Below are 15422 nucleotides of genomic sequence, written 5' to 3'. Positions count from 1 at the left end.
GGTCCTTAAGGAGGTACGTTACCTTGTTACCAGGGTAAATTCAAATTAGTTGAACCGCAGCAATGTTTTGTATTTCGTGTAATCTAACGTTTTGACTGCTACAATCTCAATTTCGTTTATCTCTGGCCCTTCAAGTACACTTTTTTATACAGGTTTGAAGAACATGACCCTCCAAAGGTATTTTATATAGAAAAAAGAAGAAACATACGTATATTTAACAGTTTTCAGAGCATTTTAGTTTCATTGTTATCCGTAGAAGTCTGCATAATTAATAATTTTACTAGGATGCGCGTTAGCTTTCTAATATAAGTTAAAAATGTATATGTCGCGGGGCTCGTGTTTCCATGGTAACGCATTTTCTCTCATTTTTAAACAACTATGTATGAAAACGGGTTTTTCTACGGTTTCAGTGCCATTCTGTTAATGACCAACATGGAATATTTGGGATATATTATTAGCAAAATACCAAGCACTTCACATGGTACCCTATTTTTCTTAAAGTTTAAAGTCATTTTAAAGCAACAATGTTTTGAAGCGTTTCAGTGGCAATTTATTCATTATTTCTGCATTATTAAACCATTAAGCATCAGATCGGAGACAGGTTAATGATTTTTTTTCTGAAGAATGGATATACAAACACATTTAATCCTAGGGTCACTTAAATACTTTTAAATATGTAAATATGTGAGTCTTGTTTTATATATATGTTTTACATTTACTTTACTTTCTTGTTTTTGTTGTGTGTGTAATTTTTTGTATTGTTTGTTTACAATTTATTCTGGAAAGCACTTTTGAACATGTTCATGTGCATAAAAGAGTGCTACGTATATGTGGTATATTAATAAAGATAATAGTAAAACTTATTCAACATTTTTATTTTGAACTAAATACCATCTACAACGTATTTATCTCGTTATGATCATTTTACAACAATGTATTGCATAATCTAACTTTTGATATTTTAATCATCATAATGATGACTATATAGATACTGAATCCGATAAACAAACAAACACAACAAAAAAAACAATTAAAAAAGTTTAATGGAGTGAATGATTGTAAACTATACTCCTACACAAATTATTCTTGCAAGTACATTGCACCAGGTTATTAGGTCAAAACATGTTAATCTATTCAATAGTGCGGAAAATACATTGAGCTACTGAGACATACTAAAAGACATAAATTTAGCTGAGTAAACCGAGGAGTCAGTGGATCCAGCAACGGATCATGTCATACAATAAAAAGAACTATCCAGATACTTTTTCATCGTTGCACATTACTGTTACAGCATCGAAATCAATCAGTTGAAAAGAGCGATATTAAAAACAGACCGAAGTAAACTGTATCGTTTAATTCCACTTTCATTTTCTTTTTCTGAAACAACCAGTGAAGAGTATCTGAAAATAGCTATATACTCTGGTGAAGCGTTTTTAGCACTGCCAGCGAATAAAATTGAGTCGGTAAGATTTTTGTCAGAACAGCTGATCCTGCAAGTCCCAACAGGAAAGGTATTGATTATTTGTGATGGCTTTTAGGAAGAAAAAAAACATTGAAAGCAACGCCAGCGAACTTAATCCTGACGTAATAAAGGTTAAACACGAAGTTGGCACAAGACCTATGCACCATGCTGTAGTTAACTGCAGTAAACGATTAAACTGTAACACTGTTGTAATGTCTGCCAGAGATACTGATATTTTGTTTGCAGAAAATAAATGCAACAGTATAGGTGATGACTGGAATAACAAAATTATAATAATAATAATAATAATAATAATAATAATAAAACAATAGAAATACATTTATGTCAACACATTGTTAGATAGATCATTAATTTCTGCAGAGCTAAGTAGTAATATACTTGCCTGTTATGCACTCAATGGCAGTGACACAACATCACAACTATCTCTAAATAGTCTGCATATAAACTTTTACATGGATAAATGTATGGTGAAATTCTAAAATTCTGCGCATATCAAATCCATCAGAAGAGCTCATTATCAAGCTCTAGTATGGGATCAAGCAGAAGCCCTCCCATTTCTGACATACATGAGACTAAAAACGGCAAATGACACACTTACGTCCGTTCTCATAACCCGTTACACGGAGTTTATGGAGTTTATTCCTTTATATGTAAATATAAAATGACAGGGCAGATAAAAGCATTACCGGCTTATGAATTCGATCAAGGCAGTAAACAGATGAACTTAGTCTATAAAAGCGAAACCTCAAAGGTTCTAATATTTTAATGCCGTGTCGATATAATTAAAAAAAAAATTATATGATGAACATTGATTTAGCTTCTATATGCTGTTGTAAACTGGCTTTAAATGTTACATTATAGTACTGTACACATCACTGGCTTTCCAATGTTTCCAATGACAAGCAACATGACTTGTTTAGTAACCATTTTACTTTGGCCAAAAATGACATTTTTAGCTTTTCTTTTTGAATTTTTTATTATTGTTAAGTAGATACACATTTAAATTAAAACATTGAAAAGTGTTACTTGTTTAAATCTATACTACACTTACGTAATAATCAAATAATTTAGTTTAGTCTGATGGTAGTCATAGTGGTCAAGTGCCGAATGCCGAAGGTCAATAACCCATAGAATAAATAATAAGGCCGATATAAAATCAATTGATTTATAATGATTATATAATTTTCTTACAACTCCATACTCTCTTAATTCAATCAATTAAAATATTTAAATCCCATACTGTTTCTGGTATCTAGAAATGGCCCTGATTTTTTTATGCAGGTCCTTGTTTTCACATATAGGCTTAACCTGAGTTTGATTTTGATCCAATCTGTTTCATATATGCAGAATGTGTTTACTAGTACGTCAAGATTGCATAGTTAAATTATAAGATACAGAGCTAATAATCAAGCTCGTAGTTCTAAGTTACACACATGTTATATCAAATCATGGAAAATATTTGATATCGGTTAAACGGAAGTCGACACATCTTTTGCAGTAGCCGTTTGTTGAAATCATTACGTCGGATTATGAGCGATTATATTAAATTATGAACTGTTGTCTAAGATACCGAAATTTGAAGTAATTTATGAAATGTATTTTCTAAATGTTTATGTAACAAGGTTAAATCCAACCTGATGCATTATAACAGTTTGACTAACAGGCAAAACAATAATATACGTTTTGATAACAGCTTTTCTCTGTTTTATAGACGGCAACTAAAGGTACTGCATAAGGTCATGTGTTAGTTTTCATTCTTGATGTTTGTTTGTTTCGCGAAATATGTTCTAAATAATGTCGTCTCTCAATCCTTTGAGAGAGTTTGTCTCCTTTGATATAACAGGCATGGATATTAAAACTTATTCTCTTATTAGCATGTCATTAAACATAAAGTATGTGTGGAATTTACTACATTTAGTGAAAGTAAAAGGGAATTGTACATTTTTGATTTAAGACTGCGTTCCGGTCACGTACTTATTCCAGACGTTTTAAATACAAATGGAGTCGATAGCAAGATAAATGTTGAACTGGTGTTGTGATAGTGCTTCGAAGTTCTTTCTTATCTGATACGTCTTGAACGAGGACGTGCTATGATTTTACTTCGTTGTTATTGGTTTATCTGAACTCGTAAGTGTATGCTCATATTTTTAGGACAGCAGGCACATTTTTATGCAATCTCGCCAGGCATATGTATGTTTTGACAACACAGAAAATGACATCACTCGACCTTCAGCTATTTCAGGAGGTAAAGAATATGAAACTTGAACACGAAAGTCACCTTTGGATTGGTCGATAGTCAGGGGTAACGCGCAGGGGTCACCACATCAAAATGTATGCGCGAGGACCTCTTTTTTCTTCTTTTTTTCTGCTAGTGGTGGGTCAATTTTCAGCATTTTCTAGCGAATTGAAAATGCCTGGGCTTTAGCGCAACATGTCAGTTTTTTTATCTGCGAAAACATATTTGAACTCGGAATAAACACAAATCCCACATCGGTCCGTTACGGGGCAAGGGTACATAGAGATTTTTTGAACTTCGTTAAATCGCTCAAAATGTCCTTTTTGATGTTGTCTGAAAGTGTCAGTATATTCCTGTGATGTACGATATTTCCGTCTTCGAGAGCTGCAGACCTAAACATTTCAGAAAGATCTTCAAAATGAATTTCGTGTAATAAATTTTGATCCTACGGAAGCGTGAAAGGGCCATCAGACGCTAATACGTTTTATCACGTTACAGGTGCGGAAAGGATATATACCAGATTAATGATCATAGCTTGTGTCAGAATTTATTATATACGCAAAACATGTGTGATGCGTGTATAACTGTTGTCAAAGACTATTTACCAGTTTATCGGTTTTGACTGTAATTTTTGCAAATCTGTTCGTATATTATTATTTCATAAACATCTGCTCAATACTGGTATTGTTTTAGTTAACTTGTCTTGCATGCAACTATCGTAAAACATAATTTTCTGACGTTATATATAAAATCATGATATAAACTGAGAACAATAGCCGGTTGCTATCGATATTAACATAAAAAAATATCTGTTTGAAAACAAACAGTCTTCATTTATTTGACATAATGTATTAATTATAAAGTAATTTCTTATATATGCTGAAAAAGACAATGACTGTCACGTTGACCAGTGTACATATATAAAAGGCTTGCTTTAACTACTAGGAATCAAACATAATATATAAATATTTGTTTGTAAACAAACAGTCTTCATATATTTGACATAATGTATTAATTATAAAGTACTTTCTTGTCATGAAAAAGACAATGGTTGTCACGTTGACCAGTGCACTTTTAAAAATATTGTTAGCACAGGCTTGCTTTGACTACTAGGATCCAAACAAAATAAGGAAGACATAACATATCCAAACCATTAGTTATATCGGTCTTGCTCACTCTTTATGGCCAAACAGGATTTTATTAAAGGAGACTTAAAATTTCTAAAATTAAATCAGCCTAGACTCATGTGAGGAAATTCGTTTGACAAGTGACAAAGAGAATTTATCATTGAAGATAAAGGTTACAGGTACTTTCGTTTTGTTTATTGAATTAATCATAGTTTAAAGGCATTGCATACTAACAGAGAATGCTGCAACGCATTGCATTTTTGGGGACCGAGACACGATAAATAAAAATATGATCTTAACATTAATACTGTTGGTTTATTAGAAAACTCTACTTTTACAGTACATAATCACATTTATCGTATTTGAAACTTAAATTGTTTCTATTAGTGTTTAATTAAATGTAGAGGGACGTGCCAAGTGTTTCCTCCACTTCGTTCTCCATTTAATACATTTTGTATAACTTTATGTATTTTCTACACCAATCAGTTAGGAGCTTTCATCGGACATGCTTTTTTCATTCTTAACCTAGTTATCTAGAAATATTTTCAGTCGTTTTATTTTTCAGTCAAAAGCTATCAAAAACAAGCATTCGAGTTGTTCGATTTCCTCTTTCATCGCGGCGAGTCGACAAGGTTTTGGCCATAACTGTTTTGTAGAGTTATTTCCCCACAATTCGAATCATTAAACATATCTATAATAGCTCATTGACACAATCATTATTTCAGACATATAAATTTCTATTAGAACGCATGAAGTGACGCACAACGACGTCATTCAAGAGTGACGTCATCCAATATGTAAATTAAAAAACATGACATTGTCTATTGGCCAGTTCGTTTAACTCAACCTGAGATTCGCCGGTCACGTGAGCGGCAAGATAAATATTCTCGCCGGTCTTAGAATAGACGAACGCTTCAGCGTACGCTGGCCACGTGAGGTGCAAGTAAAAGGTAGCAAATATCCATCTCCAAAATGTGTATCCGAATTTATGTCGCGAAGATATATGCGTTGCCGCTTAGCCTATCTTGCAAGACAAGCACCCAGCGTCGTACGCTGGATAGAGGAGGCCAAACTAATACCGACTTACGTCACAAATGTGAAACGAATTGGTCCTATACACACCTCATTACCTGATGTCCTCCACGCCGAGGGGTGCGGCAACCACAGAGGTCAGAAATCTATAACGATGAGTAGTGGTGTTAGTATTTTGAGCTGTATTTTTTTCATTTCGACTTTCCATGAAGATATTTTGGTGCAAGCATACGTGTAAATGCCTAAACATATTATATAGTTAATACTGGTCGCCAACTTTGCGAAATAAAAAAGTATTCAGCTGTTAAAATTGAACGTTTATTAAAATTGTTGCGAAAATCATATTCAATGGCCCAATTCGAAGTGTTTACAAAATAATTTGATCGGGTTTATCTCAAGCGATCAATCATCTGGGGATAATCCTGGCGTTTCAAGTCTGTCCGTACGTCTACACCGAAGTTCTAACCCTCCAAAGGGACCCGGGTATAGTCACGCATGATAAACTTTACCGCAGAGGGCATTTTTAAATGATGCCCATCCCGCCGAGGAGTTCAAATATAGGATATCGTTTACGGCAGAGGGAAATTTGGTGTAAAAACGTCTATTCTGGCTGTTTGTTTTGCTTTTAAGACCGGGGGGGGGGGGGGGGGGGGGTCATGGAATTATTTACCTGATCAGAAACTGAAAGGCATTGATTCCTATGTATAGATAGACGCCTCAAAAATATTTGACCCCTGTTTAAGTGTAAGAGATTTTAAGCGAGACTCAGGTCGAAAGGCATGCAAAAACGTATTTTTACTCTTTTGAGACGAAAATATACGATATTAACAAACTTATACAAAGCGTATCAATTTTTCCAACTGGAACCGAATTATACAAAACCTATTTGTTGGCTTTTGTTTGTTATAAGTTTAACTCCGTTTTGCATTAGTATTTCATTTACGTAACGGCAAGCAGTTAACCTAACCAGTCTTCCTGGGTACTGTACCAGTATAAACCTGTTCTCCACAAGTAACGGCCAACTTCCCCGTATGAATCAGAGGTGTAGGACAAATAATTTCAGGCATAATGTCGTTTATCAAAGTCCCACGGAGAACATACGCCGCGCCAGGGAATCGAACCCAAGACCCCATGAACCGTAGGTCTGCGCTCTTCTTCTTGAACTAAGCGGCTGGGCTCATACAAAGACTATGGCACACAGATAACTGAAACTTTAGTTGACAAAAGTTTAATAGTTGACTCTTTTTACGCAAAAGATATTTCATTTCAACACAAAATGTTATGGTCAAATCAGTGATCCGTAACAATACCCCTGCATTCAAATAAAAAAACAACAACAAAAAAACTACCGGCTAGTAGTGTATGATTCAAACGCCATTACATCTAATTATACCATTAAATTAATGTAACGCCTGTTAAATACGTGTCCATTCTATACTCAGTTCCAAAAGAAAGTGTGCACTTTTTAAGTTTAAATATTTCAAAAAATTCCCCGACGTTTTTGTTTCATTTTTTTCATACACTAACTCTCAGTTATAACTCAAAATCTAAAATGCACACCAATTTGTTTACGAACTGATTTAAATTTTGGTACCAAACATTATAAGTTTTCATGAAAATAACCGAGAAAAAATAACAGAAAACTAAGTGCACACTTTCTTTTGGAACTGAATGTAAGTACACTGTCTAAATGACTTAGAAAGAAATATTGGCAACTTGGCAGCCATGCCCTGTGTTCACAAAACCTTTTCGGTCTCAGCTGAGTTTGAGTTTTAAATTTTAATATCGATTTTACTAAACATTCAAGGTTAAATTCCAACTAAGACTAACCATTAATACTGAATAGTCACTTGAAAATAGGTATTAATTTAAAATTTAGTTTTAAACATGCTGTTTATATATAAATGACAAGTAAAGTTTCAGCTGAGACTGAAAATGTTTTGTGAGCACGGGGCAAGATATTCGTGCAAAAAAAACAACAACTTTTTAATAACTTATGTTAAGACCTACTAAATTTTCAAATAATGATATAAATTACGTAATAGACCTTTCTGTGTTGCATTCAGGCTTGGGTCATCCTACCGTCTGGCTTTTGTTTTGAAGCAGCATTTTGATATCTTAAATCTAAAGCATGTTTCTAGCTAAACAATTATTATGTGAAACGTATAAAGATACCGCAAAATTTCGGAAACATTGTGATTTCCACCCTCAGTATTGTATCTCGGACTCAACAGAACGACATTTAACCAGGTACATCAGTCACTTTCAACATAAGACCGTCTTGACGTTCCATTGTATTCAATCAGGCAGAATTAATGACACGTAATAAATGTCATTCTTAAATAATCAAACCCTTTGATCGTCCAATTTTATGAAATGCTGGCATATTATGCAAATAATATCTCATATAAGAATACGAATTGGGCAAGCCAGATTAAAACAATTTTAGATAACATAGGTCTCTCATATGTGTGGATTAACCAAAGAACATTAGACATTTTCTAATCCTCCTCTCCAGTCGATGTCCACAGAGGCGTTGGAGAGTACTTCGTTGAAGTTGAAGTTTATATCCCTTATTCAAAGATAAAACAAGCAGTCGTGCACGGTAAACGACGCTAGAGTTTGTACGGTAGACAATGCCAGAGCTTGCATGGTGAAGAATTCTAGAGATTACACGGTAGAGATTGTACGGTAGACAATGCTAGAGCTTGCATGGTGAAGAATTCTAGAGATTGCACGGTAGAGATTGTACGGAGACAATGCTAGAGATTGCATGGTGAAGAATTCTAGAGATTGCACGGTAGAGATTGTACGGTAGACAATGCTAGAGATTGCATGGTGAAGAATTCTAGAGATTGCACGGTAAACGACGCTAGAGATTGTACGGTAGACAATGCTAGAGATTGCATGGTGAAGAATTCTAGAGATTGCACGGTAAACGACGCTAGAGATTGTACGGTAGACAATGCTAGAATTGCATGGTAGATAAACAATGCTAGATATGCTAGAGATGAAGAATTGTAGAGATTGTACGGTAAACAATGCTAGATATTGTACGGTCATTAATTAACATCGTTTGTATTACGTTGCTGAACAGCAAAATATATATATTCTCGTTTCACAATGTTGTTTTTATCATATGAATTCTTGTTATTCTATGGAAATTCATGTCTTTACTATAGGTCTGTTGAGGCTATAATTGTATTATGACATTTATGTTGATAAAGTTATGCTACGTTATAAATATTAAGAGGTTAATATACGACTCGGTTGTGCCTTCTTGCCATAATGGCACACCTAGTCTCATAATTATGGAACTAGGTGTGCCATTATGGCTAGAAGGCACAACAAGCCGTTTATTGACCTTTTTATTATATACCTACACTTCATATAAATTTATCTTGGTATTTTCATTTCACATATTCTAAAAAACTTGAAAACATTATTTGTATTGCTTTTTCATCAACAATGCCATCAATATTTGACAATCGATCTGAAAATGAATCAGCACCCTTTCGCCCGCCATAATGACGTTGCTACATGACGTCAACGTCAGAACGCGCTGACATTCCGGTTACCAGGGGCCATTATGATTATGGCGCGTGAGGCGCACTGCGTCATTATGGATTCGTTTGTTTGTTTGTTTGTTTGTTTTTGGTTTAACGCCATTTTTCAACAGTATTTCAGTCATGTAACTGCGGGCAGTTAACATAACCAGTGTTCCTGGATTCTGTACCAGTACAAACCTGTTCTCCGTAAGTAACTGCCAACTTCCCCACATGAATAAGAGGTGGAGGACTAATGATTTCAGACACAATGTCGTTTATCAAATAGTCACGGAGAACAACAGAGGCCGTAATGACTGTTTTAACGGCTTGTTTATTACTATTTATAGTAACATATATAATAACTATATTTAACGCTCATTGAACACTTAATCCTCTATAGCGGTATTGGTAACGATAGCGGAAAACTTCTTTATAGCTTCGATTCCTGATCTGGTCATCTTATTTTTCTTAATTTGGCATTTTTAAAACAGTTTTGAAACTCTTATTCTTATCTTCATAATATGACCAAACTTAAATTTGAAAGAAAGATCATTTTTAGCCAAAATCTTGATGTCAGTGCATTTAAGTAAATGATGTTTCGATTTTTATAAGCATCTATAAATCCTTGATAGAAGTACTCCTCATTTACACTTGTTTATGTGCTTCTAAAATGTGACTAGGTTATTTTAATTACAAGAACATTCAGGTATAGTAAATGATCATTAATGTTTCTTACATGTAGCAGAAATATATAAACATTGATTGCACATGATCAGAAAACCTCATTGCAAATAGGCTAACATATGAAAGAACATATAATCTGTTCATACTTAATCAAATCATGTCTGCAATTAACATTTCTTCTTGCATTCTCTGCTTCAAAAGAATTTTATACATGTTATTACTGAATTTGAATTATCAATGATTCAAAATTTAAAATATAACATCTGTATTTGGAGGATAGAGCCACATCAGAACATTCTAAATGTGTAACTATCGTGATATAGTATATTACCGTTGAAGACAATGTGAAAAGAAATATTGTCCGTTCAAGCTAGAGCCATGTGAGGCCACAATAACAAAAGCAAATATAAATATGGGTCCAAAACCATTAGGAGGAATTACAATCAGCTTTACAAAAGTGATAATAATTATCACTTTTGTAAAGTTGCCAATCCTAGTTGTGATGTCATGGGAATATTCCGGTTCGAAGATTTTCAGCAGAGGTATGGGATTTGTTTATCAAATTTTGTGATATTTTGGCAACTGCTCGTACACCATTACGCAGAATTTCACAAAACCTTACAGGAGTTTGCCTAGCCTAGTTATTATACCTATCATTAATATGTTCAGGTTTAGTTACTTTCATCTGAGTTATAGCCCTTCATTTGTCATATTTTACAGTTATTTTACACAAGCTCCTGTTTACAATTAGGCTGAATTTCACCAAACCTCACGAGTGACAAGTGTGAAGCGTAGCTGTACACTTGAATGTCATATTCTAATAAAATTGTTTTCAGCAGATTCATGTTCCTTGATTTGTCAAGTCTTTGATCTGTGCTATTTCGCAATTCAACCAAACTTCACAGGAGTTACCACTGCCAAGATTAGTTATATATGCATTTGGAGTGTTATGTTTCAGTGGAGGTACGGCCGTTAAGTTTGGCATTTTATAATTTCTGCATAGTAAATGATGGGAGACATGTGTGCGTGACAAATATTCTCTTGTCTGAAGTCCCTATTTGTTTGTATTAGTATACCAACGGTTACAATGTGTTTAGTCAATTTTATATTCGGCTTTCAAATTAAATTAACTACCATATCTGAATAATTCTTCCCTCGTACTCCTGGCAGTAAAACTTCTTGTAATCACCCTCTGCTTTGTAAAAAGCTTTTGCAATTCAAAACGGAACCTCTTCCCCGACAAAACGTAGATAAAGAAGTTTGCAGCGTAATTAAGTAATGAGACAGATACAGATACGTCAATGTAGGGTCTTAATGCAACATACGTATTCCTAGCAGTTTCTAGAGACCCAACTTTAATTGTTACATCCACTATTAAACTGAGTGTAAATAACGGTAACAATGTTATTATGTACATAAATGTCACTATTAATAACATCCACGTGCTTCTATGCCTCCGCTCACGGGCTCTGCCATTTCTGTATGTAAGATAATTGTCTTCCTTGTGTAGGTCCTTTCTCACCCTGAATATATGATACAAAACAAAGCTGTTACAAACAATAATGAAAATAACAGGTAACACAAACACGAGTGTCCAAAGAAAGAAATATACATCCAAGCTTGTGTAGATTTCTATGTAGTCCTGTGCCGCCAAGCAGTCTCGTATATTGTTCCTATCATCGTAAATAGTATGTTCAATCATGAGAAACCGGAACGATTGCGTCAAACATACTATGACGAAAAGTATAGCAATAGCTGCTGCTGCGCCAGTTTCTTTCCGGAAGTTAACCTTCTTAAATGGAAAGCACACAGCTATTACTCGTTCTACTGCCATAAACACAACTAACCAAGAACACATTAATGTTATAACATGTACAGTAAAGTTATACAGTTTACAGCTGCTATCGTTGAAGTTATGGAAGATACCACTGGTCTTCCGGTACGACACGAGGTACTCATCCACACTTTCTGCTTGTCGGATAATTAAGGTCAAAGTATCAAACACAGCGAGAGCACAGAGGTAGTGCGAATACGACTTATGACGTAATGGTTTGGTCTTCATGACAATGAAGGAGAGCACGTTTCCCATTAAGCCTATGAGAACAATTAATGGAGTTGACAGAAATTTTGCCCAGAATCCCCATTTTGGTACGACGGGTACAGGATAGTCTGAAACGAAACGGAAAATATCATATAACTATAATGTATATTTTGTTATACCCAGGCAGAACGCTTTTTGAATTTCTTTTTTTAAATGTTTAACGAGTTGTATCTTTACATTATATTGAGATAGCATTTCAGTTTAAACCTATACATTTTCGGAAAGGACACATACTCCAAAACTGGTCATAGAGCTGATAATTGTAAAATGATAAGACAATAAAGGGGATATAATGCCTTGCATATAATAAAAAAAAAACACCAAACATTTTTAGTATTACATAGCACAAACAGTACCTTATATCGAATTTTGTCTATACAGACACTCATCCATCATTCGTGGTACAAAATACTCCATTTGTTATATTTTTGTCTTGTTAAACGCTCCCCAGACATTGTTGAGCTGTATCGTTTGTTACTTTTAAGTATATATTCAATGCAAATACTATTCGTAAATAGAAGAATGTTTTATCTATGTAAATAATGTCCTTACAACTTATTTTAACATGTATGATATTTGTATATTACAAGAGGTTGCTGCTAATGTAGGGATAATACTCGTTTTTTTGTGTATTAACGTTTGCAGAAGTCCGCGAGATTGTTTGTGACCGAGAGCGAAGGTAAAACAAAATGTGCTGTGCGATTTCAAAGGACTAGAAGAATGTAACAAGATTGAATCCAAAATACTTTTTACATACTTTGAAATACTTTGAAGCATACACTATTTCTAATATCATTCTCGTTATTCTTGCAGTATTCATTTTATTTGTGTGTAACTGAATTTCGGTGATGAAATGAATTGTTTGATACGTTTCAGAAGGTACTAGGACAGACGTGTTAGCTGTACAACGTAGAATACATTGTGGATTATACAAGAGAAGAAAGTCTCAGTGCATAATGTAATGTTTTGTTCATGTTCCCACAAAACGATCGCAGATAAATATCACACGTAGATTACAAGTTTGATCATTGAATGATTGTCATGTGTGATTTAGTTGACTCAGAGGAGAGGGCATATAATGACATATAAAAATAGTAGTTACAAATATGAGCCGCACCATGAGAAAACCAACATAGTGCGTTTTGCGACCAGCATCCGCGCAGTCTGGTCAGGAGCCATGCTGTTCGCTAACGGTTTCTCTAATTGCAATAGACTTTGAAAGCGAGCAGCATGGATCCTGGCTGGTCTGGATCCATGCTCGTCGCAAACGCACTATGTTGGTTTTCTCATGGCGCGGCTCATACTAGCTTTTATTTTTACCTGAGCTAAAATATGTGTTGTTGCTCCCATTATTCCATGTTCCATTTACAGCATATATATCTTCCATTTTTGCAAATGTGTTCCGTTATTACAGTCTTACGACGTCAAATCCACAACCTGAAAAACCACAACAAATATAACTAGAATAGAGCTCTAGATTATCTGTAGCATTATGCAGTTCTTATCTCCATTTGTAATTCAGTAAACACTCATCGTACATGAGAAAATAGCGGTAGTTTTACTTAATGACATGCTTTTGCAAATTTTAGCTTTGGTTGGTCCTTCGATCGCAGTTTAGATTTTATTACAACGAATACTGTATCGATATTTCCTCATTAATGATACCAAACTATGCAGATTTGTTTTGCATGTTTAAATGTTCATACATTTCCTTACACAAACAGTAGCTATGAGTCGTTATACGTTGAAACAGTTACATCTATGACAGAAATACCGACAGCCGATTAATCATAGCAGAAATGTTTTGAATTAACATATTTAGAAAATAAAAGGAAGGACATGTTCCATGCAAATCTGTGTTAAGTCATGTCTGAACAAATAACCAGACAGAAATTCTGCGTTCCGGTAACAAAAGTTGCTTAAAACGAGAAAACCACAGGAAATGTACTGTGTTTCAATATAAAAATGTGGTATTAGCGAGTTAGCCAGGAGGTGTATGTCATTTTATCTATTTTGTAACGTTCCCAGTTGAAATCAAATTTCAAGCAATTTAATTTGTGCCGTCAGTAAAAACCGGTAGGCAACAGCCAGTATATTTGCGGTGATGTTTTAATTACCATATAGAAATAAGGTATACGTCATTAAGCAATACGTGCATAATAAATAAGAAACACGCAATTTTAAGATTAAACGACGCAAATAAAAGGGTTTGCAAACCGTCCCAAGAGGAGCATTATCTATTCTCTTTTAACATCAGTCCCAGTACCGAAGGAAACCGCTGCGGAACAACTCATTCAGACTGTCTGCTGCATGTATTGTTTTCACTTGTATGCCTTGACCTCTTTGTGGATTTTATTAGCAGTTTAAAATACAAACATGTGTTTCTTTTCTGAAAGGAGGTAGTGGTATAAGTCTATGAAGTTCTTTTTAAACTGAGTATGTATAGCTGTTGCATAACTGTTACAATTTTTTATCAAATTTTCCATCCTATTTCCAGGTATTTAGCTTGTATTCAATACATCAAATGATAATTTTAACGCTTACAAAGTGGTGTATTTCAAAGTTTCTAAGTTTATTTCATATAATCTTACAAACAAATGAGACAGAACATTCTTAACTGCTGCAGATATAACGCACTCTCAAATAAATGCTGCAGAGATAACGCACTCAAATAAATGCAACACTATGATATATACTGTGCAACATATATCATCAAATAATTAGAACAAACTGAGTATCAACTAGTGCAGAGATAACGCACTCAAATAAATGCAACACTATGATATAACTGCTGCAGAGATAACGCACTCAAATAAATGCAACACTATGATATAACTGCTGTAGGGATAACGCACTCAAATAAATGCAACACTATGATATAACTGCTGCAGAGATAACGCACTCAAATAAATGCAACACTATGATATAACTGCTTCAGAGATAACGCATTCAAATAAATGCAACACTATGATATAACTGCTGCAGAGATAACGCACTCAAATAAATTCAACACTATGATAATAGTTGTGAAACATATTTTATCAAATAACGTTACAGATACAAAACTAGAGCTATCACTAAAGGTGATGAATGTACCCACCACATGCACTGACACAGTACACTGCAATTTGACGCACACAAGATTGCATAATTATGTGGACTGTATGTATATAGACTGTATGTATACAGTATAGTAACAAAAAACAAAGTC

At 34.4% G+C, this 15422-nt stretch overlaps 1 protein-coding gene across 1 annotated transcript; it reads right to left on the bottom strand.

Moving 5' to 3' along the window:
- Nucleotides 1–11236: 11236 nt before the first annotated feature.
- Nucleotides 11237–13598, bottom strand: LOC123535217 (growth hormone secretagogue receptor type 1-like). The gene is made up of 2 exons (XM_045317779.2): nucleotides 13532–13598; nucleotides 11237–12279 (listed from the first exon to the last, which is right to left on the bottom strand). Exons 1-2 carry the CDS (start codon nucleotides 13596–13598, stop codon nucleotides 11237–11239), a joined length of 1110 nt encoding a protein of 369 aa, XP_045173714.1.
- Nucleotides 13599–15422: the final 1824 nt, after the last annotated feature.

This window comes from Mercenaria mercenaria, chromosome 12 (assembly GCF_021730395.1).
Source record: "Mercenaria mercenaria strain notata chromosome 12, MADL_Memer_1, whole genome shotgun sequence".
Lineage (NCBI taxonomy): Eukaryota > Metazoa > Mollusca > Bivalvia > Venerida > Veneridae > Mercenaria > Mercenaria mercenaria.
Note: the sequence above shows the minus strand (reverse complement) of the source record. Positions and strands in the feature narration are given on the sequence as shown.